The sequence below is a fragment of the Dipodomys ordii genome, unplaced genomic scaffold (assembly GCF_000151885.1).
Source record: "Dipodomys ordii isolate 6190 unplaced genomic scaffold, Dord_2.0 Scaffold84, whole genome shotgun sequence".
In the NCBI taxonomy this organism is placed as follows: domain Eukaryota; kingdom Metazoa; phylum Chordata; class Mammalia; order Rodentia; family Heteromyidae; genus Dipodomys; species Dipodomys ordii.
In genome coordinates, this window is record NW_012267300.1 from 5,698,410 (window position 1) to 5,724,149 (window position 25,740).

The 25,740-nt window shown below is 49.0% G+C and overlaps 1 protein-coding gene across 1 annotated transcript; it reads left to right on the top strand.

The window, feature by feature from the left end:
• The first annotated feature begins 1,356 nt into the window (after nucleotides 1-1,356).
• Nucleotides 1,357-25,740, top strand: Myh7 (myosin, heavy chain 7, cardiac muscle, beta). Its single transcript, XM_013025331.1, has 40 exons — nucleotides 1,357-1,420; nucleotides 2,646-2,700; nucleotides 3,086-3,294; nucleotides 3,630-3,773; nucleotides 4,013-4,169; nucleotides 4,260-4,287; nucleotides 4,891-4,999; nucleotides 5,084-5,176; nucleotides 5,268-5,331; nucleotides 5,726-5,824; nucleotides 6,057-6,160; nucleotides 6,991-7,129; nucleotides 7,231-7,349; nucleotides 7,490-7,639; nucleotides 7,916-8,086; nucleotides 9,026-9,335; nucleotides 9,607-9,674; nucleotides 10,648-10,735; nucleotides 12,371-12,488; nucleotides 12,627-12,750; nucleotides 13,026-13,162; nucleotides 13,402-13,657; nucleotides 14,230-14,472; nucleotides 14,619-14,795; nucleotides 15,797-15,942; nucleotides 16,286-16,376; nucleotides 17,775-18,164; nucleotides 18,357-18,483; nucleotides 18,705-18,823; nucleotides 20,144-20,340; nucleotides 20,888-21,071; nucleotides 21,260-21,425; nucleotides 21,579-21,703; nucleotides 22,270-22,578; nucleotides 22,748-22,951; nucleotides 23,073-23,198; nucleotides 23,292-23,567; nucleotides 24,685-24,780; nucleotides 24,896-25,030; nucleotides 25,608-25,740. Exons 3-40 carry the CDS (start codon nucleotides 3,094-3,096, stop codon nucleotides 25,623-25,625), a joined length of 5,808 nt encoding a protein of 1,935 aa, XP_012880785.1. The 5' UTR covers nucleotides 1,357-1,420; nucleotides 2,646-2,700; nucleotides 3,086-3,093; the 3' UTR covers nucleotides 25,626-25,740.

The following is a 25,740-nucleotide window of genomic DNA, read 5'->3' on the forward strand; positions in this document are numbered from 1 at the left end:
GCTCTGCAAACCCCCCACCCCCACTTCTCTCCAAGCAACCAATCAGATGGATTAATCCGCATGTACTAAGGGCAGTGCTTAGAAAGAAGTGGGGGGGGGTGAGGAGGGAGGTGGGGGGGACGGATCTCAAAACAAACTACACAGTGGTTGCTTAGACACCGGGCAGTGAGGCTTGCACAGAAGAGCAAGGCACAGACTGTGCTCTCCCAGAGGTCTGGCCCCAGCTCCTTTTCTTCCTCTCCCTGTAGGAAAGGGGATACTTTTTCCTTCCCTGTCCCTCGTCCCATTTTCCAGAAGACCAATTACATCCAAATGTAGACAGAGTTTACTCCAGCAGAGGCTGGGTGGGCCAGGGATCAGTGGTCTTTGCAGTGGTCAAAGTAGTAATATTGTGGCGGGGAGTGGGGAGGGATAGGGCCTTTAGTGATTATAGAACAATGTTAAGAACCAAGTCAGAAAAAAGCTCCAAAGTAAGATCCTCAGGCATCTGGGTCCTGCCTCTGCCCACAATGGAATCATACTTGTTTGGAATGGCAGTTCTCTTTCCAGGGCAGAGATCCATCTTCCTTCTACTTGCTAAGATTTTTCTCCTTGCACCTTGCTGTCCTGACTAGCTGTGTGACCTGAGAGAAGGCACTTCCCTTCTCTCTAAAATGACAAGCTTGGACAAATCACTTTAGTGGCTTTTCTGGCTCTGAGGCTCAGTGATCTCAAAACATTGCCTGCTGGCTCAAGGAAATCAGTGCCTGAGCCAAGGTTCCCACGTCTAAGCTCCCTGCTCAGTGTCCTTACTATTTAGCAAGGAAACCTCCTTCCAGCTGCCCCCACCCAGCCCCTACCCTGAGCCAGGCCTCCAACTCTGCCCCACCCCTCTCAGCTGCTGAAGCTCAGCCTCTTCCCAGTTCACATTGGGATGTGGGACCCAGGCCAGGGGAACTAGGCAGGCAGAAAATTGGGTCAGGCCTGTGCTGGGGGTAAGGGGTCCAAGGAGCAGTAGCTTCAGGAGCCAGGAGAGCACTGCAGGTAGCCAGGACCGTGTCTGCTTGAGGTCACAGCGGTGGTCGTGGTCACTTTGCTGTCCAGCCACCTGTGGAATGTGAGGCCTGGCCTGGGAGATATTTTTGCTGCAGGGAGCCACCCCGCCCCCTGGAACTCAGACCCTGCACACTCCATGCCACAACAATGACGACCACTTCCAATTGTTTCCTAACTGGACGGGGAGGGGGGGCACTGTTGGGCTGTGGGGGGAGGGGGGAAGCTGGGGGGGGGAATGCTTTTAGTGACAACAGCCCTTTCTAAATCTGGCTAGGGACTGGGTGCAGCTGGGGGTGGGGGTACCCTGCTGCTCCATATATACAGCCCCTGAGACCGGGTCTGACTCTCAGCTCTCTTCTGCTGTTTCTTGCTTTGCTGCTCTCAGGTAGGAGCGGAAGCTAGAAGCCTTTCTTTTGGGATGAGGGGCTCCTGGTTTAGGAAGTGGTTCCCCTAGGACTTCATGTAGAACACAGGTCGTCAGTGAGCACACAGGTGCAGATCTAAACATGTATGTTTATGTCATGGGAGTGTGGAGGCTCATGTGCTTCTGGGGATGGAGAAATACATATCAAAGCATATGAGACCAGAATGCATTAGTGGAATGTGTGTGTGTGTGTGTGTGTGTGTGTGTGTACAAGCACATGAATGATTTGAATGTAAAGAGGGATATGTGCCTTACTACCTAAGATACTAATAAGCAAGAAATATGCATTTGTCATCATGCCTGAAGGCAAGCAGGTCCTTTACAGAGGAGAGAAGGAAAAGGATGGCAGAAAATGATTGTGTAGGACGTGTGGGGGCTTATAAACTAGCTCTGTGTGGCTGGAATATGTCCCTGCCCTGCACATGGAAACTGTGATTGTTAGAGTGTGTGGAGGACTCCCAAGAAAGTGGGTGTGGGGGTGTCCCAGGTCCTTGTGTACTGAAGACTATTCAGCCATGGGAGCCTGTGATACAATTCACATGAGTAAATGTGCACCTGTGCCAAGGGATAGCGAGCAACTCATGTTTGCATGAGATGTATGTGTGAGCAGCAGGCAAGAATGGGTTAAGGCAGAGGATGTGTTGAGCCTGGCATTGTGTATTGGTGGCCTAGGTGAGGAGACCCACAGTGTCTCCTTGTTGAGAATGTCCAGAAAAATCTGACAAAATGGAGATAGGGCAGAAAATAAATGGTTTTGAAGTTATGAGGTGAGGTCAAGTCTTGGCTCTACCATATATTGTTTTGTGCTTTTGAACAAGCCACTTAACCTTGATTTCCTCATCTGTCCATGTCTTGAGGACTGAGGGAGAGAATGTGTGTGGAATGACTGTGCCTAGAAAGCATCGAAGGAAAAGTCTCACTAGACAGGAATCAGCAAGAGTAGCAAAGATTGGGGTTCACAGTCCATCAGAGGCCAGGAAACGACTACACCGAGTTCATGGATGAAAAGGAAATAGTGTTTGGAAAGAGAGAAAGAGGGTGATATAGAGAAGCTGATCATCATTTCTAAATTGTTCCTGAGTGTGAGATGGGGTAGGCTGCTACAGGACAGAACCAGGGGGGAGAAAGGTAACACCAGTCAGATTGGGCCATAGCCTGGCCTGACACAGCCTCTTCCCTTCTCCAGGTCCACTGCAGGCTTGGGCCCACTTCTTCACCTCTAGACACATTGAGAAACCAAGGTATGAAAAGCTACAGTGTAGTGATTTGGGGGAGATTGGACATGATAGCCCCCAAAGCCAGACTGAGGAACCTAGTTTTTCTCTTGCCTTGGGGACAATCTCTTGGCTACCAAAAGCTCCTTTCCTGGAACCTAATGAGGAGAATAGCGACTAGTGTGGGTCAGAGATCGATACAGTCAAATTCCTCCTTTTACCAGAAGCCTAAGACACTCCTGCCTCCCCCAGGCTGCTCTCTGGTTAAAGGACAAGATCAAAGAACTTGCTGGTAACTTCTCCTAAGTCCTAAGCCTGGGGCTAGGTTTAGGGGCTCCCACTGAAGAGGAGAGCTCAAAGAGAGGGGTCCTATGAACACTAGGCTGACCTTGGCTTTTCCTGCTCACTCCAGATACAACCATGGCAGATGCAGAAATGGCAGCCTTTGGGGCTGCTGCCCCCTTCCTGCGCAAGTCAGAGAAGGAGAGGCTGGAAGCCCAGACCAGGCCCTTCGACCTCAAGAAGGATGTCTTTGTGCCTGATGACAAAGAAGAATTTGTCAAGGCCAAAATTGTGTCTCGAGAGGGTGGCAAAGTCACCGCTGAGACTGAGAATGGCAAGGTGGGTGGCAGGGCTGGTAGGAGGAAGGGGCCATCCCAGAAAATCTGCACACCCAGGAAGCCCAGAGAGGGTACACACAAGATTTAGCTACATACATCTAAGACCTTTTGATCTCTGGTCTCCTTCCCTTGGAGGGCTGGGGCAGTGGGGAGGGGTGAGGCTGGGGTGATCAAGCCCTCGAAGAAGTCCTTTTCGTTCATTTCCCACAAGCAGTCTCTGCTCTCTGTGAGATCCCAGTTCCTCCTCTGCTCAACCCTGATATCCTGTAACTCTCTCTACTCCTTTCCGTGTTGAGGGATGAAGGCAAACACAGGGTGACTTGGGGGGCTTTGCAGACAGTGACGGTGAAGGAGGACCAGGTGATGCAGCAGAACCCACCCAAGTTCGACAAGATCGAAGACATGGCCATGCTGACCTTCCTGCACGAACCTGCAGTGCTATACAACCTCAAGGAGCGCTACGCCTCTTGGATGATCTATGTGAGTGGCTCCCTTGGGCCATACCCTGAAGCCAAGAAGTCTGCTTTTTGTGCCCAAGCAGTGTGGCACTGTGTACTCCCTGACCCACTACATCCTTGGCTGGTTTCTAACACCCTGGGGGCTGCCTGACTCAAAATAGGAGCATCCAGGCATTTGCTTTTTCCTTCTTCTCCTGGAAGGAATTTGCCATCCCTTCCCATATGTTACCAACGATCCATTTTCCCTTTTCTATCCCCTAGACCTATTCAGGCCTCTTCTGTGTCACTGTCAACCCTTACAAGTGGCTGCCAGTGTACAATGCCGAGGTGGTGGCTGCCTATCGGGGCAAGAAGAGAAGTGAGGCCCCGCCACACATCTTCTCCATCTCAGACAATGCCTATCAGTACATGCTGACAGGTGAGCCTGGCACCTGATGGTGTCCCCTCCGCCTACCACCCACCTGGGCCTCGGTCCTTACCCCATTGTGTCTTCTCTTTTCCCTTCCAGATCGGGAGAACCAGTCCATTCTTATCACGTGAGCATTTCCTTCTAGAATTCCTGATCATCCTTCCCCACTCTCTAAATACATACCAGCAGGTACCCAGACTCCTACACATATGCCTGTGGTCCTCTTCCCTTTCTCTTTCATGCTCATCTCTTTACCCTTAGGTCTTTGTCCTAACCCTTCTTTTTCTAGATGCTCACTATTCCTCTCCACTCTCCATCCATTTCTCCCCCCCCATCTCCTTCACTTCCTCTTCTCCAACTCTTCACCCATAATCCCATTATCCACACGTCTTCGTTACATCTTCATTTTTCCCTTTAGAAACTTTCCTTGTTCTCCCAGCCCCACCCATTCTTTTCCAAAATACCCCAGGTGTCTCTCCAGTGATTCACCTAGACTACCAAACATAAGCTCAACTGACCAAACTATGCCTTCTTATAGTATCCTTTCTGCTAGCTCTCTCTGACCCCATGTATGTCCAAAGACTGCTATGTGTTTGGGTGCATATTTTCTGACCACATCTGGCTCAGGGTTCCTACTCTTGAGTATGACAGACCTTATCTTCTCACTTGAGACTTGTTGGGCTTAAGCAATGTTATTCACTGCTTAATCAGCCTCTGGCTATATCCACAGCGGAGAATCCGGAGCTGGGAAGACTGTTAACACTAAGAGGGTCATCCAGTACTTTGCTGTTATCGCCGCCATCGGGGACCGCAGCAAGAAGGACCAGACCCCAGGCAAGGTAGGCCTGCTGTTCTCCAAGGGCCTGTTCCTCAGAAAGGGAACAGGAAGCTCTCTCACCTGCTATTTTTCTTGAATTCTGCAGGGCACTCTAGAAGACCAGATAATCCAAGCTAATCCTGCTCTGGAGGCTTTTGGCAATGCCAAGACTGTTCGGAATGACAATTCCTCTCGCTTTGTGAGTGTTCTTTCTACATGGGCTGACTCGGGGTGGGTCTCCCATATGAGCTTTCCTCTCAATTCATCATCGCCTTCTTCCATCTCTTCAGGGAAAATTTATTCGAATTCATTTTGGGGCAACTGGAAAGTTGGCATCTGCAGACATAGAGACCTGTGAGTTCCATGAATCTGCTAGAACTTAGCTTGAGCTCACCCTGTTCTCTATCAGCTAATATCAATAATTCTCTTTTCCTTTCACTAAATGTCCCCTCTTTCCCCCACCTCCATTCTCTCCTCTCATCCTTTCTCTCTGTCCGTACATTTGTCTTTCTAAGACTTCCTTAGATCTTTCTCCATATTTGCCCCTGTACATCTGTACATTTCTTAGGTTTTTCTCTAAGATGATCTCTGTCCTTTTGGGGTGCTGCCTCCATCTCTGTGTATGATCTATCTCTGTCTATGTATTTAGTCTCTATCTCTGTATTTTGCTTGCTACATTTCTCATTCATTTTCCTCTGTTATCTTGTACCCAAATATTAATTTGTACATCCTCTCCTTTGATCGGCAGACCTTCTGGAAAAATCCAGAGTTATTTTCCAGCTGAAAGCAGAAAGAGATTATCATATTTTCTACCAAATCCTGTCGAACAAAAAGCCTGAGCTGCTGGGTGAGTCAGAGCCACCAACTGAGACAGCTATTTCCATGGCAACCGGATCCCCGTTGCTTGTGGCTAGAGTCTGGTTAGCATGTCTTGGGCTTTATGGCACTGCTGGATTCAGTTCTATGGAGAGTGAAGCAAATCAAGCCCTGTTTGTGTCCTATTGGACCCAATGTGCTATGGCTAGTAGGCTCATGAGAGATGGGGTTGTGTCACATCTGAACCATATTTTTTCCCTTAGACATGCTGCTGATTACCAACAACCCCTACGATTATGCATTCATCTCCCAAGGAGAGACCACTGTGGCATCAATTGATGACTCTGAAGAGCTCATGGCCACTGATGTAAGTGTGTGAGGCCTAGTCAGAAGGTGGAAGGTGGGGGCACATGGGGCCAGTTGAAAGGCAGAGCTAAGATACTGATTGTCTCATTTTTAAAGTATTATGGTTCTACCAGAGAGCTAACGTACACTATGAGCAGGGTAGGCTGGGATGTAAATGAGGCAAGAGAGGACTAGCCTGTATTTGGTATTCAGGCAAACCAGAGAGTACTGAAAACCACGAACAGAGAGATGGACGAGACAAGAAATAAAGCATCACTAAAATAGAGACAGGAAGAAGAGACATGCAGGGGTGTCTAACCATGAGGCCAACGTAGGCTGTAAAGTAGAGGATAGATACAGAAAGGGATGGAAGGCCAGGCAAGAAAAGCAAGTACAGGGACTAGAAATTTAAACACATATGCCAGAGCAGGTCTAGAAAATAGCCATGACCTCTTATAGCAGGCAAGACACAGGCAGCATCCTGCTCTTGCATTTTCCATCTTTGTTTTTGGAGTCCTCCCATGGGATATAGGAGTCTCAGAGCCCATAAGGACCAAGGAGATTTAGGCTTTCTGATTTATGGTACTGGGGCTTGAATTCAGGCCTGGATGCTGTCCTTTGGCTTTTTCGCTAAAGGCTAGCACTCTACTGCTTGAGCCATACCTCCAGAAGTGGCTTTTTAGTGGTTAGATGGAGATAAGAGTCTCATATACTTTTCTGTCTGGGCTGGCTTTGAATCTTGATCATCAGATGTCAGCCTCCTGAGTATCTAAGATTATAAGCATGAGCCACTGGTGTCCAGTCTGGTCATTCTTCTTTTTTTGGAATTCTCTGACATGGGTCTGCCTACAGAGTGCCTTTGATGTGCTGGGCTTTACTCCAGAGGAAAAGAACTCTATTTACAAGCTGACAGGCGCCATCATGCACTTTGGAAACATGAAGTTCAAACAGAAACAGCGGGAGGAGCAGGCAGAGCCAGATGGCACTGAAGGTGAGAGGCAGGAAAGATGGAAACATCTGTTAAGTCATGGATGACCATATCTGCAGGTCAGTAATCCCTTTACCAACTTTACTACTTGTGTTTCCTTCCAGAGGCTGATAAATCAGCCTATCTAATGGGGCTGAACTCAGCTGACCTGCTCAAGGGACTGTGCCATCCTCGAGTGAAAGTGGGCAATGAATATGTTACCAAGGGGCAGAATGTCCAGCAGGTAAGCCATCTACAGAAGATAAATGGGTGGGGTGAGCAATCACAGCATGGTAAAGGTTGGTGCCTTTAAAGTCATTCTTCCCAAGGTCTTATTATCTGAATCTCTTCCCTGCAATGCTGACACCGATGGTTACCTTGCAGGTGTCCTATGCAATTGGTGCACTGGCCAAGTCAGTGTACGAGAAGATGTTCAACTGGATGGTGACACGCATCAATGCCACCCTGGAGACCAAGCAGCCACGACAGTACTTCATAGGAGTCCTCGACATTGCTGGCTTCGAGATCTTTGATGTGAGTTGGGAAGCCCTGGCCATGGGAAAACACTGACTCACACGTTCAGTCATTGGTGGAGGGTTAGCCATGGGCCAGGCATGGGTTTCAGTGGGGATCATGACAGAGGCATTTGTCCTCCCTGCCTCAGGGAAGCCCTCTCTCTCCTGTCCTGGCCTGGGAGGAGACCAGACACAGCCCTGAAGGACCTGGCCAAGTGTGGCACAGACCTAGACTGTCCCCATGGCCCCCCAGACACTGCCTGCCTGACCTGCTGTCCCTCTGTCTCTGCCACAGTTCAACAGCTTTGAGCAGCTGTGCATCAACTTCACCAATGAGAAGCTGCAGCAGTTCTTCAACCACCACATGTTCGTGCTGGAGCAGGAGGAGTACAAGAAGGAGGGCATCGAGTGGGAATTCATTGACTTTGGCATGGACCTGCAGGCCTGCATCGACCTCATTGAGAAGGTGCTGCCCTGCTGTGTCATCTGAGCCCTCCACTACATTCCCATATGAACTGCTCTGATACAGTGCCCCCTCCCCTCTCTCTGGGGAATGTGATCCAAATAACAAAAGTGGGGTTAAAGAATCCCAGGCCCTAGTTTTCAGAGTTCTGTGTTGTCCTGAGCATCCAAGATAGCGTGCTGACAGTTGAGATTCCAGGAGCTTTAAGAGTGGACTCAGAGAGGGTGGGTGTCTATAGGAGGATCCCCACTAGCATGTTCACTGGCCCTGATTTACAAGGGACAATGCATATATCACCAACAGGCACATTTCCAAAGATCAGGAAATGTGAAGGCAGTGTGAGATATCATAAAAGCATACCTATTTTCAATCACCATTGCAGGCATCTGAGTGATGCAGAGCTGTGTAAAGCATCAATAGCAGCCACAAATCTGGACTTTCATAAAGGTCCCTCTATCATAAACAAAATCCCCACCTGTCAAGCCCTGTGGCTCATGCCTGTAATCCTAACTACTCAGTAGGCTGTGATCAGAGGAGAATTGTGGCTCCCAGCCATCCCAGGCAGAAATGTCTATGGGACTCTTATCTCCAATTAACTTGCCAAAAATTAAAAGGAGAGGTGTGGCTCAACTGATAGAGCACCAGTCTTGAGTGAAAAAAGCCAAATGAGAGTTCAAGGCCCTGAGTTCCAGCTAGTATGCTCTCTCTCTCTCTCTGTCTCCTACCTCTTTCTTTCTCTCTCCTCCCCCCACCCTGTCTCTCTCTCTCTCACACACACATCTCTACCTGTGAAAGGCTTGAGGATACATATCAGTAGAAAATTATCCTCAAGAGCTGAGTACCTAAGACCTTAATCCCCAAGGATTGGGGATTGACTGTTGAGCAGAATCCATCTCTACCTGTGTGAAGCAGTTAGTGATGCTCTCTCCCCTCCACTCTCAGCCCATGGGCATCATGTCCATCCTGGAGGAGGAGTGCATGTTCCCCAAGGCCACTGACATGACCTTCAAGGCCAAGCTGTATGACAATCACCTGGGCAAATCCAACAACTTCCAGAAGCCCCGCAATGTGAAAGGGAAGCAGGAAGCCCATTTCTCCTTGGTGCACTATGCTGGCACTGTAGACTACAACATCCTGGGCTGGCTGCAGAAAAACAAGGACCCACTCAACGAGACAGTGGTGGGCTTGTACCAGAAGTCCTCCCTCAAGCTGCTCAGCAATCTATTTGCTAACTATGCTGGGGCTGATGCACGTAAGTAGAGACTTAATCGCTTGTAGGTTTCCTGTCATAGTTCTGAGGCAGGTCAAGTCCTCTGCCCACCACTTCCCTGTCAGACCATATCCAAGGATAGACGGCTCAGTGGGGGTAGAACTGGATGAAGACACTGGGGCTGTGACATTGAGGGCCTGTACCTAGAAGCTAAAAGCCAGTGGGATATGATGAAAGGCCGTAGTCCTCCCTTCCTCATCCTTGTCCTCCCACATGCCCACTGAGGCTCCTTCTACTGACTTTCTCTCCACAGCTGTTGACAAGGGCAAAGGCAAGGCCAAGAAAGGCTCATCTTTTCAGACTGTGTCAGCTCTGCACAGAGTGAGTATGTGGTCCCAAACCAGCATGGCTCCTGATTCATTCCAGTCACCCAATTCCAACTCAGCCTTGGCCTTACCCTGCCTTGTTTTGTCCATTCTTGTATTTTCCCACTCCCAGTGTTCTCAGTCCAGTGTGTGTGTGTGTGTGTGTGTGTGTGTGTGCGTGTGTGTGTGTGCACAACGTGTGTGCCTGCCTGCCTGCCTGCCAGTACTGGAGTTAGAACTCATGGCCTGGGTACTGTCCCTTAGTTTTTTCACTCACAGATGATGTTCTAACAATTGAGCCACACCTCCATTTCTGGCTCTTTGCTGGTTAGAGATAAGAGTTTCATGGGAAGTGAAGCTATGGCTCAAAGTAGTAGAACACTAGCTTTGAGCAAAAGAGCTCAGAGACAGTGCCCAGGCCCCGAGTTCAAGCCCCACAACAGACAAAAAAAAATAGAATTTCAAGTCAGGCACCAGTGGCTCAAGCCTGTAATCCTAGCTACTGAGGAGGCTGAGATCTGAGATCATGGTTCAAAGCCAGCCTGGGAAGGAAAGTCCATGTGACTCTTATCTCAAATAAAATACTCAGGAAAAGCTAGAAGTGGTGCTGTGGCTCAAGTGGTGGTTTGCTAGCCTTGAGCAAATAAAGAAGCTCAGGGACAGTGACCAGGCCTGGAGTTCAAGCCCCAGGACTAGGAAAAAACCAAAAGACTTTCATGGACTCCTGCTCAGATGGCTTTGAACCATAATCCTCAGATCTTAGCCCCCTGAGTAGCTAGGATTATAGGCATGAGCCATCAGTGCCCAGCTGTTTCAGTCCATTCTTGATTCTTTTCACTCTTTGCTTTTCCTTCCCTCCATCTCCTGGCTTCTAGTTCATGTCCCACCACATCTCTTCTCATTTCCTACCTGCCATCCAGCCTCTCTCCCCTTACCCATGTCTTTTGTCTTTTATTTATTTTTTCCCTCTTACTTTTTTTCTGCAACAGGAAAATCTGAACAAGCTAATGACCAACTTGCGTTCCACCCATCCTCACTTTGTGCGTTGCATCATCCCTAATGAGACAAAGTCTCCAGGTGAGCCCAGAACTGGACACCCACTGCCCTGGGAACAGGGTCTTCTTAACCCATCTCCTAACCTATGCCAGGTGGTTTCCAAATCACATTCTTATCCCCATGAAGTTTCCTAAATCACCTCCTCCCGGTGTTACCTCACATTTGGAATGTGTACCTCAGGGACCTCCCTCCCATAGGTGATTTATAATCCCTAATTAGATACACAAGGAATGGTGTGTGTGTGTGTGTGTGTGCGCGCACGCACGCACATGCTGCTTATAAGGCTTGAACTCAGGGTCTGGGCACTGTCTCTAAGCTTTCTGCTCAAAGCTAGTGCTCTGCCAGTTGACCACAGCTCCACCTCTGGCTTTTTGGTTGTTAATTAGAGATAAGAGTCTATGGACTTTGCCTCAAACCACAATCCTCAGATTTCAGCCGCCTGAGTAGCTAGGATTACAAGTGTAAGCTACTAGCACCCAACTATACACACACACACACACACACACACACACACATATTTTACCGATCCTAGGGCTTGAATCCAGCATCTTGGCCCTGTCCCTGAGCTGCTTCTGTTCAAGGCTAGCACTCTACCACTTGAGCCACAGTGCCACTTCTGCCTTTTCTTAGTAGTTTATTGGAGATAAGAGTCTCACACTTTCCTATCCTAGCTGGCTTCAAACCAAGATCCTCAGCTCTCAGACTTCTGAGTAGCTAGGATTATAGATGTGAGCCTGGGAGCTATCCCTTAGCTTTTTCAATCAAGGCTGGAACTCTTCTACTTAAACCACATCTCCACTTTCAGCTTTTTGGTGGTTAATTGAGATAAGAGTTTCACAGACTTTCCAGCCTACACTGGCTTCAAAACTCAATCCTCAGATGTCAGACTCCTAAGTAGCTAGGATTATAAGCATGAACTACTGGCACCTGGCTCTGATTCTCATCTTGATCAGCTTAGTGGGCAATTCACTTAACCCTATTGGCCTTACCTTACTCATTTAGAAATAGCTGTATGTAACTATCCCAAATACCACCATATAAAATAAGAAATCCTTTTAGTTACTCTTAAAAGTGTAGCTACAGCTGGGCACCAGTGGCTCACAGCTACTCAGGAGGTTGAGATCTGAATCATCATCCAAAGCCAGTCCAAGCAGGAAAAAAACAACCCATTCGATTCCTATCTCTAAATAAGTACCAAAAAGCTGGAAATGGAGTTGTGGCACAAGTGATTGAGTGCTAGCCTTGAACACAAAATCTCATGGATAGCATCCAGGCTGAGTCAAATCTAAGGACATGCACACACACACACACACACACACACACACACAAAGCATGACTATAAAAATTAAAATAAAAGCCAGGCCCTGGTGACTCATGCCTGTAATCTTACCTACTCAGGAGGCTGAGATCTGAGGATCACGGTTCAAAGCCAGCCTGGGCAGGAAAGTGCAAAATAACCACCAGAAAACTGGAAGTGGCACTGTGGCTCAGGTGGTAGAGTGCAAGCCTTGAGCTGAAGAACCAAGGGACAGAGCCCAGACCCAGAATTCAAATAAATGCAAACGAATAAGTGCCAGAATCAGGATCAAACCCAAAACTTTTGATTGCTGGTCCAGTGTTCTCCCCATTCACTCCCTTCTTCCCTTGTTGCTGCAGGGGTGATGGACAACCCCCTGGTCATGCACCAGCTGCGCTGTAATGGTGTGCTGGAGGGCATCCGCATCTGCAGGAAGGGCTTTCCCAACCGCATCCTCTATGGGGATTTCCGGCAGAGGTGGGTACAGGCGCTCCCCGGGGAGCAGGGAGCAGGGGAGCCCAGGCTACCTTCATGAGGCAGGAGAAACCCTAGGGTTTCTAAAGACAGAGCAGATCTATGCAGAAGCCTGCTGACTCCAGTCACTTCTCTGCCCAGGTATCGCATCCTGAACCCAGCGGCCATCCCAGAGGGGCAGTTCATTGACAGCAGGAAAGGGGCAGAGAAGCTGCTGGGCTCCCTGGACATTGATCACAACCAATACAAGTTTGGCCATACCAAGGTGAGAAAAGTCAGGAAACAAATTAATGAAAGGAAGAGGACTCTTATCTTTTCATTACTCATCTCTTGACTCTATCCTATCAATCATCTTTGAGATATTCCAGAACCACATGCTACCCTTCCCCTCCAAGTAGCCCTCCCTTATCTTACCTCCAGCTGTCCCTGGCCTCTTCCTTCCAAGTCTTTCTTACATTGCGGTCCTTCCTAAGGTAATCCCCCTGCCTCTTTTCCCTCCTGCCTTTTCCTAGTCACACTCAACATGCACCTTTTCTGCAGGTGTTCTTCAAGGCAGGGCTGCTGGGGCTGCTGGAGGAGATGAGAGATGAGAGACTGAGCAGAATCATCACTCGCATCCAGGCACAATCCCGGGGTGTGCTCTCCAGAATGGAGTTCAAGAAGTTGCTGGAACGCAGGTGGGTATCTCAAAAGGAGGGTTCCAGCATCTCTGAGGTCTGGGCTTGTTCAAGAGCAGAATCAAGAGAAAGATTTCACAGTAAAGCAACAAGAGACCAATTAAAGGGGGCTATATGGACAAATGAGAGTCTGCACAGGGGTCTCAGGGAGGCTGGGATGGATGAGGGAAAGGAGGTATTACCTAGGAGTCATGACATCAGATAGAAAGGAGTCAGGAAGGCTCTCTTTCTCTCTATAGAGACTCCCTGCTGATTATCCAGTGGAACATTCGGGCCTTCATGGGGGTCAAGAATTGGCCATGGATGAAGCTCTACTTCAAGATTAAGCCGCTGTTGAAGAGTGCAGAGACAGAAAAGGAGATGGCCACCATGAAGGAGGAGTTTGGACGCATCAAAGATGCACTAGAAAAGTCCGAGGCTCGCCGCAAGGAGCTGGAGGAGAAGATGGTGTCCCTGCTGCAGGAGAAAAATGACCTGCAGCTCCAAGTGCAGGCGGTGAGCCTCCTGGAGCCATTGTTGGCTCTTCTAACCTTGCTCTGTATACACCTCCCAGATCTGGGCCTTGTCATCTTGTCCCCTCAAAAGCAGAGGATTCTGGGATCATGGTCCCAACAACCTCCAAAGTGGGCTCAGAAAGAGAAAATGCAAAAAGAACTTTTAAATTCACAATCTTCTACCTGAGTCCAGCCTGAGTCCGCAGCTTAGCAATGGTATGACCTTGCACAAACCACAAATCATCTTTCAGCTTTAATTTCATCATCCCTAGATGAGAAATAAAGCAGCTTGTCTCATTGGATTGTACATACCTAAAGTGCTTGGCATCAGCAAGTTCAATGGAGGAGACTAAAGAAAAAGGATGAAATAAAAACTTCTCTTTCCTTTCTTTCTCCTCCTTTCCCCAGTGCTCCCAAGTCACACTGTCCTAAAACTTTTCCTCTTCCATGCTTGACTCCACTGAGAATATGCTGGAGCTTCTCTCTTATCTGAGGAATGTTCGTCTCGATTCTTGCACCTGCCAGGACAGTGAGCTTGCCCTCTGGTTTACCTACCCTCTACCTCATCCATAGGAACAAGACAACCTGGCTGATGCAGAGGAGCGCTGTGACCAGCTGATCAAGAACAAGATCCAGCTAGAGGCCAAGGTCAAGGAGATGACTGAGAGGATGGAGGATGAGGAGGAGATGAATGCGGAGCTCACTGCCAAGAAGCGCAAGCTGGAAGATGAGTGCTCTGAGCTCAAAAGGGACATTGATGACCTGGAGCTGACACTGGCCAAGGTGGAGAAGGAGAAGCATGCAACAGAGAACAAGGTGAGGCCAGCTGCCTCTGGCTCTAGCTCGTGTGTCCTAAGGATTCCATACCAGAGTGTGGTGATGGTCCTTGACATGGAGGACCTCATCAGTGTCTCCATGCTGGTGAATGTTGACCCTAAATGGGGTGGGCTTTTGTTCCATAGGTTAAGAACCTTACAGAAGAGATGGCTGGGCTGGATGAGATTATTGTCAAACTGACCAAAGAAAAGAAAGCTCTGCAAGAGGCTCACCAGCAGGCTCTGGATGACCTTCAGGCTGAGGAGGACAAGGTCAACACTTTGACCAAAGCCAAAGTCAAGCTAGAGCAGCAAGTGGATGATGTAAGTAGACTGAGAATGATGGGACCTAGGTATACCATATTTCTTTGTGTTCAGAGTGTGTGTGTGTGTGTGTGTGTGTGTGTGTGTGTGTGTGTGTGTGTGTGTGTGTATGTATGTATGTTGGAGGATATTCATTCTCTAGATTCCTTCTCAAAAGGAATCTGGGGAATAGAAAAGTGACACGGTGATCGATTCTGAATTCTGAACCTAATCTCACTAATAGGGTCAATAATAGAGATGAGGACTTTCTTATTTAATTTAGCATAAGCCTACATTTCTCTGTCTTTGATTTAGAGGCTGCCTCTTAAGAACTTAACACGTCTTTGGGGATTTAGTGAGAGCTGTTTGAGGAGGATCTTTGCACTTTTTTAGGCATGATCTTGTCCTGAGTAGCCATTATTCCCTCAGATATGTGTATATTCATTGAATTTATTGCTGCATTGTGTATTCCAGTAGTAGGGCTTGAACTGAAGGCCTGAGCACTGTCTCTTAGCTTCTACATGTCCACTCTTAGCTTTTTGCTGGTTACTTATAGACAATAGTCGTATGGATTTGTTTGCTTGGGAAGGCTACAAACCTCAACCCTCAGATCTTAGTCTCCTGAGTAGCTAGGATGAGCCACTGGTTCCCAGCTCAATATATTGTGATTGCTGCAGTATCTGTCTTAGTCACAGATCAGGAGCTTCTTTTAGCTGGGAACTTGAGTTTATTCCATTTTGTGTCTATACTTCTTAGCACAGAGCCTGGTACCAGTAGGTGCTTATAAAATGCTGAATGAATGAACAAAACTTTGGGATTTTGTCCCATATTTATTCAGTCATTCACCAGATATTCACTGATTAGTCCCTACATGATTAGGATTCTCATTGTCCCCTTCTGGAGAAGGCATCCTAAGGCTTAAACAATCTCCTTGAATCCCTTTAATGTGCAGTAACTAGGCTACAAAATCAAAAGTTAGGATGGTTGACCTCATGGGCATGGCTGGTCCTTTTGTCCACCAGCTGGAAGGATCCCTGGAACAGGAGAAGAAAGTACGCATGGACCTGGAGAGGGCAAAGAGGAAGCTAGAGGGTGACCTGAAGCTGACCCAGGAGAGCATCATGGACCTGGAGAATGACAAGCAGCAATTGGATGAGCGGCTGAAAAAGTACTGTACTCCCCTCTCTATCACCTCTCCTCCCTAGACCAGCAACTTGCTCTGTGATAACAGTACAAGTTAATTTGGAACCCTCTTGAGAGACAGTAACTTCATGTAATCTCTACAAGTAGATGCTAAAACTGAAGGCAAATTTCTACAAAGGAAAAGGGCTATCCTCCCTCAACATTCATATCCCAGCTTGATGGTCCTCCCTGGCAAAAAGTATAACTTGAATCTCCAAAGTTAAATGTCTTCCTGTTGGGACCTTGATAAGGATTAAAGTAACAACACTGGTGGACCCTCTGGGAGCCCAATCACCCTCTCTTGTCTCCCTTTCCCTCTTTCTATACAGGAAAGACTTCGAGCTCAATGCACTTAATGCCAGAATTGAGGATGAACAGGCCCTGGGCATCCAGCTGCAAAAGAAGCTCAAAGAGCTCCAGGTAAGGTCTGGGAGCTTAGATTTGGTACTAGACTCCAGGCTGGTTCTCAGGCCCACAAAGCCCCTTAATTCCAGTATACACTGCCCCCAGCTTCGCAGGAACTTACTAAGTGTCTATGAAGGAGACACAAGGTTAGTATAGTCTCCCCATGGAACACTCTAAGTAGGGCTGCATGATCCAAGAGACCTTGAAAATGTTAGGCAGAAATCCTGGCTTCTTGTTTCAGCTCTGCTTTAGTTGGGTAAGCAGGGAGATCTCTGGATCCCTCTATCTCCTGTGTTATCTGGTAAATTTTCAGATCCCTTCAGCTCTGATAGCCAAATTTCTGGTTCTTACCTCCAAAGTAAATATTACATTAGTTCTTTAGGAATCTGATCCAACATACTATTTTCTGATTGTTAGCTTTTGCTATTTTGTCTCATTAAACTTCTTAAAACACCTAAAAACACTTTTGTTTTTTTTTTGGGGGGTCCGTTGTGGGGCCTGAACTCTGGGCCTGGACGCTGTCCCTTAGCTCTTCAGCTCAAGGCTAGCGCTCTACCACTTGAGCCACAGCGCCACTTCTGGCTTTTTTCTTTTTGCTTATGTGGTGCTGAGGAATCGAACCCAGGGCCTCAGGCATGCAAGGCAAGCGCTCTACCACTGAGCCACCTTCCCAGGCCCTAAAAACACTTTTAACTGCTTTCCTTCCAATAAAGACAATATGTAAGCTGGGTGCTGGTGGCTCACGCCTATAACCCTAGCTACTCAGAAGGCTGAGATCTGAGGATAGTAGTTTGAAGCCAGCTTGGGCAAGAAAGTCCATGAGACTTTGTTGTTGGTGGTGGTGGCGGTGGTGGTAGTGGTTGTGGGGCTTAAACTCTGGGCCTGGGAACTGTACCTCAACAATTCAGTTCAAGGCTAGCACTCTACCCCTTGAGCCACAGCACCTTTTCCAATTTTCTGGTGGTTGATTGGAGATGAGAGTCTTACGGATTTTGGCTTTGAACCACAATCCTCAGATTTCAGCCTCCTAAGTAGCTAGAATTACAGGTAGGAGCCACCAACGCCCAGCTCCATGAGATTTTTATCTCCAATTAATCACCGGAAAACCACAGGTGGAACTGGAGCTCAAAGTGGTAGACTGCTAGCCTTGAGCACCACCTTGAGCTTATGGACAGCACCAAGGCCCAGAGTTCAGGCCCCACAACCAACAAACAAATAAATACAATGTTCAATTCACTAGCTAAAGGAAGACTAACTCAGCTGTGTAAAACCACTTTCCCCAGAGACTCTTCAATCCTTCTCTCCTCTGGTAGAACTAAACTCACTTATTCTAACAGTCTTCTAGAGCCCAGGGGTGGAGTTCCCATGGAGGGATACCCATGATGGGTCTGAGTCCTTTGTGTCCCTGCACAGGCGCGCATCGAGGAGCTGGAAGAGGAGCTGGAGGCTGAGCGCACTGCTAGAGCCAAAGTGGAGAAGCTGCGCTCAGACCTGTCTCGAGAGCTGGAGGAGATCAGCGAGAGGCTGGAGGAGGCCGGCGGGGCCACATCCGTGCAGATCGAGATGAACAAGAAGCGTGAGGCTGAGTTCCAGAAGATGCGGCGCGACCTGGAGGAGGCCACGCTGCAGCACGAGGCCACGGCGGCGGCCCTGCGCAAGAAGCACGCAGACAGCGTGGCCGAGCTGAGCGAGCAGATCGACAACTTGCAGCGGGTGAAGCAGAAGCTGGAGAAGGAGAAGAGCGAGTTCAAGCTGGAGCTGGATGATGTCACCTCCAATATGGAGCAGATCATCAAGGCCAAGGTGGGCCCTGCTCAGCCTCTGCATTCTCCCCTCTTTTCTATTCCTCCATGGTTGGCTTTTCCCATTTCCCTTTGTCTACATGGGCCTCCAATCCTCTCCTTCCTTCCATGCCTTCTTCCCTATCTTTCCCTTTAATTTCATCCTTTTTGGCCACACTCCTGGCATGAACCATATACTTACTTCCTTTCTCAGGCTAACCTGGAGAAGATGTGCCGGACCCTAGAAGACCAGATGAATGAGCATAGGAGCAAGGCTGAGGAGACCCAGCGCTCTGTCAATGATCTCACCAGCCAGCGAGCCAAGCTGCAAACAGAGAATGGTGAGCTCTGGACTTCCACGGGCTCCATCATAGTCTCCTGCATCATACCAGCCTTGAGTGCACACATTTTACATACACGTGCACGTGTGCATGTGCGCGCACACGCGCGCGCGCGCGCGCACACACACACACACACCAGTGAATAAGACCTTGGGGAATGGGAAAGGGTAGACTAAAGTGGCTGACCTTCAAGAGTTGAATTTGACTTGGTGCCTCTCCAGGGGAGCTATCTCGACAGCTGGATGAGAAGGAAGCACTGATTTCCCAGCTGACTCGAGGCAAGCTCACCTACACTCAACAGCTCGAGGACCTCAAGAGGCAACTGGAGGAAGAGGTCAAGGTGAGGCCTGGATTTGAACCATTTGACACAAGCAAGGTTTACATAGATTGATCTTGAATCTGTATTCCTTCCTTTCCCAAGAATGAGGCTTGCTCTCTAGACATTATACTCTAAGAATTCCCTCCTAAGTCTATTATCTAGGTGGAGACTCTCTACTTTTCTGCTTTGACCCCTGAGAGAGGTAGAGAGTGAGGAGGCAGACAGAAAATTGTCTGGGAAGGAAGATAATGGCCTTGGTTGGGCACATGTATGGGATACAGAGACTGCACAAGTAGGTCCTGAGATTAGCAGCAAAATCTGAAAAAACAATGAAATTAAACTGGAGCCTATTCTTAGCACTTTGCTGAGCTCATAAAAAGGTGTAATATGAGTTTGGGGGGTTTTGATTGTTTTGTTTTCTTTCATACCAAATCATTGGCTAGAGCCATGGCTTAGCAGTACAGCACCTGCCTAGACTCAGGTCCTGAGTGTAAACCTTAGTACCTCTTAAAACATAAATAAAATTAAAAATTGAGGTTAGCATGAGTAAGGCAAGGTTTTATCCTCAAAATAAATAAATAAAAAGCTTAAATAGGGCTGGGAAGGTGGCTCAGAGGTAGAGTGATTGCCTTGCATGCATGAGGTCCTGGGTTCGATTCCCCAGCACCACATAAACAAAAAACGCTGGAAGTGATGCTGTGGCTCAAGTGGTAAACTCTAACCTTGAGCTGAAGAGCTGAGGGATAATGCCTAGACCCAGAGTTCAGGCCCTACAACCGAAAACTAAAAATAAAAAATAAAATAAACACCAGGAATCAAGACTAGCCTGCATTTTATAGCTTGGTGATCCGTGTGTGTGTGTGTGTGTGTGTGTGTGTGTGTGTGTGTCACTGTGTGCATGAGCACATGCCATAGCTCCATAGCTCCATTTCTGGCTCTTTGCTCATGGACTTTCCTGCCCAGTTTGGCTTTGAATTGCAATCCTCAGATCTCAGCTTCCTGAGTAGCTAGGATTACAAGTATGAGCCACTGACCCCTAGCTGGCATGCTTGGTGCTTTGGGGGGAACCTTATGACCTCTCTGATTCTTGGTTTCCCACTTGTAAATAGCAGTGATCTTAATGCCTGCTGCAGTGAGATGTACAGATCAGAGGCATGAAGACTTTATAAATAGTGCAGCACTGCATTGGCAATGTCACTCACCCTCAGCAAACCCTTCCAGGTCCACTAGGGACCTAGATATAGATGTGACCAAGGGAGCATGTTGAGATTGGAGTGAAAAGATGGGCAAGGACTAGGGTGAAAAAGTTAATCCATCTCCTTGGTGCCTGACTCCCTCCAGGCCAAGAACGCCCTGGCCCATGCACTGCAGTCGGCCCGGCATGACTGTGACCTGTTGCGGGAGCAGTATGAGGAGGAAACAGAGGCCAAAGCTGAGCTTCAGCGTGCACTTTCTAAGGCCAACTCAGAGGTGGCCCAGTGGAGGACCAAGTATGAGACAGATGCCATCCAGCGGACTGAGGAGCTGGAAGAGGCCAAGTGAGTCCCAGGCATCTTGACTCTGACTGAAGCTCTTTGGCCAGCAGCACCCAGCCCAGGCCTCTCCTCAGTAGTTCTCACAGAAACTTAGCTAGCATTTAACAGTACAGGAGACCCTGCCCCAGCCCTCCCTCCTGCTACTCTCAGGGAAGCTTTTTGCTCGCATTATGTTTCTCATCCGAATATAAGACGAACAAAAGGTTTGTCTGAGGGCAGAGTGCTCCCACCTGGGGCAGGGCATATGGCAGGGGAGCTGGGTATTGCAGAGACCCGTGCTTTCCACTTTGCAACTGCTAGGCTGGCCCAAAAACAGAGAGATGCCACTGCATGGCCCTCCAAGGTGCCATGGGCCTTCATTCCCTACCACCAAGACCTTCTCCTCTGCCTGCCCAGCTCTTAGCCCTTAGGGCCTGTCCTCTGGCTTCTCAGTGCTCTTGAGGTTTCAAGGACTGACTTCAGAAAAGGCTCACATGTCTTTCTCCTGTCCACATCCACATCCTTCATCCACCCCCACCTTCTCCTACCCTGTCCCACACTCTCCTGGCAGGAAGAAGCTGGCCCAGAGGCTGCAGGATGCTGAGGAAGCTGTAGAGGCTGTCAATGCCAAGTGCTCCTCGCTGGAGAAGACCAAGCACCGGCTACAGAATGAGATCGAAGACTTGATGGTGGACGTGGAGCGCTCCAACGCTGCTGCCGCAGCCCTGGACAAGAAACAAAGGAATTTTGACAAGGTGGGCCCGGGGGTGGGAGCTGAAGCCAGTGTGAAGTTCCTGGGGAGCCAGAGGAGCAGTGCCAGGCCAGAGCTGCTGTCCTTGTAGACAGGGGAGGAGGGCTGAGCCCAGGCCAGGGGCCTAGGGCAACCCCTGGAGGGGGGATGGACACAGGTACTTCAGTGAGCTGTGACACCCCCCACCCCCAGATCCTGGCTGAGTGGAAGCAGAAATATGAAGAATCCCAGTCAGAGCTGGAGTCATCACAGAAGGAGGCGCGCTCCCTGAGCACAGAGCTCTTCAAGCTCAAGAATGCCTATGAGGAGTCTCTGGAGCACCTGGAGACCTTCAAGAGGGAGAATAAGAACCTTCAGGGTAGGTGGACCTAGAGGCAGAGAGGGGATGCAGGAGCCATTTTTCCATGAAGGACTGCCTACAAATGGAAAGAGGGTCTGGGCAAAGAAATATGAGCCCCCCTTCATACCTTTTAGATCAGCCTCCAACTGAATTAGTGTGTCTCATATACAGAGGAGATCTCCGATCTGACTGAGCAGCTGGGATCTAGTGGAAAAAGCATCCATGAGCTGGAGAAGATCCGCAAGCAGCTGGAGGCGGAGAAGATGGAGCTGCAGTCAGCCCTGGAGGAGGCTGAGGTGCCAGTGCAGGGTGGGGTGGGACTTGGAAGCCTAAGCTCTAAGTTCTGGTTCCTGTTGTCTGTTTTGCTTACTGGCTCATCCCCAGAGCCTACATAGGTATTTCGCACAGTATCAGTCACTGAATAAAATATTTGTGGAATGAATCCACGATGCAACTCCCCCATGCAAACATTTTACCTATTGCATCTTTGACAAGTTACCATATCTGCTTGCCTCCCCTTTCTGCCTCTGCCAGCCTCTGTGTGTGTGTGTGTGTGTGTGTGTGTGTGTGTGTGTGTGTACGTACTCTGTGCCTGATTGCCTCTGTTTTCATAGCAACACCTCTATCTTCATTTTCTCCTTTGTCTTCATGGCTGACTCTCTCCTGTGAGGGCCTAGACCACCATTTCTTAGACTTGCTTTTTTGTGTTCCTTGTACTTTCTCTTTGTTCTTCCTCTGGCTGTTTCTCTCACTGAGCCACTTTATACCATTCTTGAACTCTGTGTAGCCATGATTTGTGGACAGACCCCTGCTCCTTCCTTGGGCACGCTCTGCTTCAATCCCTTTTCCCAACCCTTCCCAGGCCTCCCTGGAGCATGAGGAAGGCAAGATCCTCCGTGCCCAGCTGGAGTTCAACCAGATCAAAGCAGAGATTGAGCGGAAGCTGGCAGAGAAGGATGAGGAGATGGAGCAGGCCAAGCGCAACCACCTTCGAGTGGTGGACTCACTGCAGACCTCCCTGGATGCAGAGACTCGCAGCCGCAATGAGGCCCTGCGGGTGAAGAAGAAGATGGAGGGTGACCTCAATGAGATGGAGATCCAACTCAGTCATGCCAATCGTATGGCTGCTGAGGCCCAGAAGCAAGTGAAGAGCCTCCAGAGTTTGTTGAAGGTACACAGACTCTTAGAAGCAGATCACCTTGTCCAAAGAGAGGAGTGGCTTCCATGTGATCTAGGGGTCCCCCATACCCTGCATATTGAGCTTTCCACCCACATCCAGTCCACATAGCAGCCTTGTGAAGGCACCAAGCCCAGCACAAACGCATTCTCCTGGTCTTTAGGACACCCAGATCCAGCTGGATGATGCTGTCCGTGCCAATGACGACCTGAAGGAGAACATTGCCATTGTGGAACGGCGCAACAACCTGCTACAGGCAGAGCTGGAGGAGCTTCGGGCTGTGGTGGAGCAGACTGAGAGGTCTCGGAAGCTGGCAGAGCAGGAGCTGATTGAGACCAGCGAGAGGGTGCAGCTGCTGCACGCCCAGGTGAGCAGTTCCCCTGTGCATTCCTGGAGGCAGCATGGCTTGGAGGGACTCAGCAGGTAACAGTGGGAGCTGGTCAGGGTTGCTCGGTGCCTTTATGGCTCTGACCCTTCTCGACCCTCAGAACACCAGCCTCATCAATCAGAAGAAGAAGATGGATGCAGATCTGTCCCAGCTCCAGACTGAAGTGGAGGAGGCAGTGCAGGAGTGCAGGAATGCTGAGGAGAAGGCCAAGAAGGCCATCACAGATGTGAGTCCCCTCCTGCACTTGCCCTTTCTGGAGCTGGGCAGCCAGGGCCTGAGGACTTGACCAACCCACAAGCCCCCTCTCTCCTCTGCACAGGCGGCCATGATGGCAGAGGAGCTGAAGAAGGAGCAGGACACAAGCGCCCACCTGGAGCGCATGAAGAAGAACATGGAGCAGACCATTAAAGACCTGCAGCACCGGCTGGATGAGGCAGAGCAGATCGCCCTGAAGGGCGGCAAGAAGCAGCTACAGAAGCTGGAGGCCCGAGTGAGGGAGCTGGAGAATGAGCTGGAGTCAGAGCAGAAGCGCAATGCAGAGTCCATCAAGGGCATGAGGAAGAGTGAGCGGCGCATCAAGGAACTCACCTACCAGGTGTGGGCCAGGCTCAGATTCTAGCCCTTGCACCATGCCCCAAGGTCACAGTGATGAGCACCTCAAGGGCAGAGTGTGCGTGCAGTGTTTACTTTTACTTCTTCCTGTGCGAGGGCTGGAGTTTAGCTGTTGGCTCTCTGTCCCACTCTGTCTTGTCCTGGCCCAACCTCGTGTCCCCTGACTCAGAGGTCAGCCTCTAAGCTGTCTAAGCCTAGGTATTTCTCCTTACCGTGCTCCCCATCTCTGAACAGAGCTCATCCATGGTTCCCCAGGAAGCAGATGTTTAGCCAGCCTTATCCCAAAAGATAACCAAAGATACACTAATGTCATTCAAACAAATCTCACAACTTCTCAGTTACCCAGAGCGGGACAGACTCGAGCTTTTCATGGTGTGTTCTAGAGTCAGATTCTCAATTAGGATTTGTTTGCGTTCCAATCCAGCATGTCACCTCCCTATAAGTATACTTTGTCTGTAACCTAGATCAAGTAAATGTCATCTCCACCACACTTCCAGAGTGATCTTGGGCTTCAGAGCCAGGACATTTGTCCTCCACGGGGTCCCAGGACTCTCAAGAGCCTGGTTCCTGACCAGGATATATAGACAATTCATTGCATACCGTCATGAATCCCTTCAGCAACTTAGATTCACTCCTGTTACACATTATATAACATATTCACACCTTTTTAAAATAAGAAATTAAAAGAAATAAGAAATTAGAGTTTAGAGACAATCAGACAGTAGATTTAGTTCAGGGTGTTGCACTCAGAGTAAAGAAGAGGAGAGGAACAAAGGTGCAATTGGCTCACACCTGTAATCCTAACTACTCCGGAAGCTGAGATCTGAGGGTCACAGTTCAAAGCCAACCTGGGCAGGAAAGTCTGAGGAGATTCTTATCTCCAATTGACCACCAAAAAGCTGCAAGTAGAGCTGTGACTCAAGTGGTAGAGTGCTATGCCTGACCAAAACAGCTCTGGGACATTACCCATGCCCTGAGTTCAAGCCCCGGGACCTACACAGAAAAAAAAATATGATGATGATGATGATGATGATGATGATGATAAGCTAGGGTAAATTGCTGCTCCTTTGACTTACTTCTGTTCTCCCTCTGACCTCCAGACGGAAGAAGACAGGAAGAACCTACTGAGGCTTCAGGATCTAGTGGACAAGCTACAGTTGAAGGTCAAGGCCTATAAACGCCAGGCAGAGGAGGCGGTGAGTGACCTTGCAGAGGTCAAGGCTTGTAGGAGGGATATAGGGAGGTGAGTTCCCAGGCTGAAAAGACTGAGTGTTCAGGCTCTCATTCGTTTCATGGTCCCTCTTCCCATAGGAGGAGCAGGCCAACACTAACCTGTCCAAGTTCCGGAAGGTTCAGCATGAGCTGGATGAAGCTGAGGAGCGGGCAGACATCGCTGAGTCCCAGGTCAACAAGCTTCGAGCCAAGAGCCGTGACATTGGCACCAAGGTAAGCTCTTTCTCACCAAGCTTCACTTGTCACCTCCCATGGCAGACACACACACCACATCAGCCTCAGACAGGGCACCCTCACACCAGGGATGCCTCCATTTCATTTATTCCCCATTTGAACCACTAAGCCCCAGAAGCCAAGGTAATTGAGTTCTAATTGATTTCTAAGATTCTTCCTGGCTTTCACTGATTGTGAATCCCAGCGAAGACAAAAATCTGATAAGATCCTGATTTTTAAAAGACCCATTATATCCCAAATTGCTCCCCAGGACCAGTTTCTACTTCCCCACTCACTTAATTTTGGCTTCTACTCTTGCAACTCAGACATCAAATGGATATTACCTGCCTTCACTCACCCAGGCAGCTTCCCTTTGGATCCACTTCACAGTCTTAGCTTGCAGGACTTTTCCCCTCTACACTGCTCCCTCAATATCTACTCCTCCCCATGGGATCTTTCCATCAGACCACAGGGGATGTGTTTTCCCCATGGGGTGCCCCATCACCTGTTTTCTGGGCCCTGCCCCTATAACATATTTCTCTCCAGAGCTAATTTGGGCTTTGTTTTCCTTTTAAAGGGCTTGAATGAGGAGTAGCTCTGCCACATGTTGATCTACCCCTCCCTGAAGTTGCCAATGAAGACCTCCAACCTGGCACCTTTATAACAACAGTTCCCTGGAGGAAGCAGAATAAAGTAATTTTCCTTGAAGC

Bases quoted from the DNA above. Each gene is read 5' to 3' on its own strand.
- Myh7 (XM_013025331.1), top strand. From the start codon at position 3,094: ATGGCAGATGCAGAAATGGCAGCCTTTGGGGCTGCTGCCCCCTTCCTG. The intron at 5,000-5,083 runs GTAGGCCTGCTG...TGAATTCTGCAG, and splicing joins AGGACCAGACCCCAGGCAAG to GGCACTCTAGAAGACCAGAT. The intron at 16,377-17,774 runs GTAAGGTCTGGG...GTCCCTGCACAG, and splicing joins AGAAGCTCAAAGAGCTCCAG to GCGCGCATCGAGGAGCTGGA.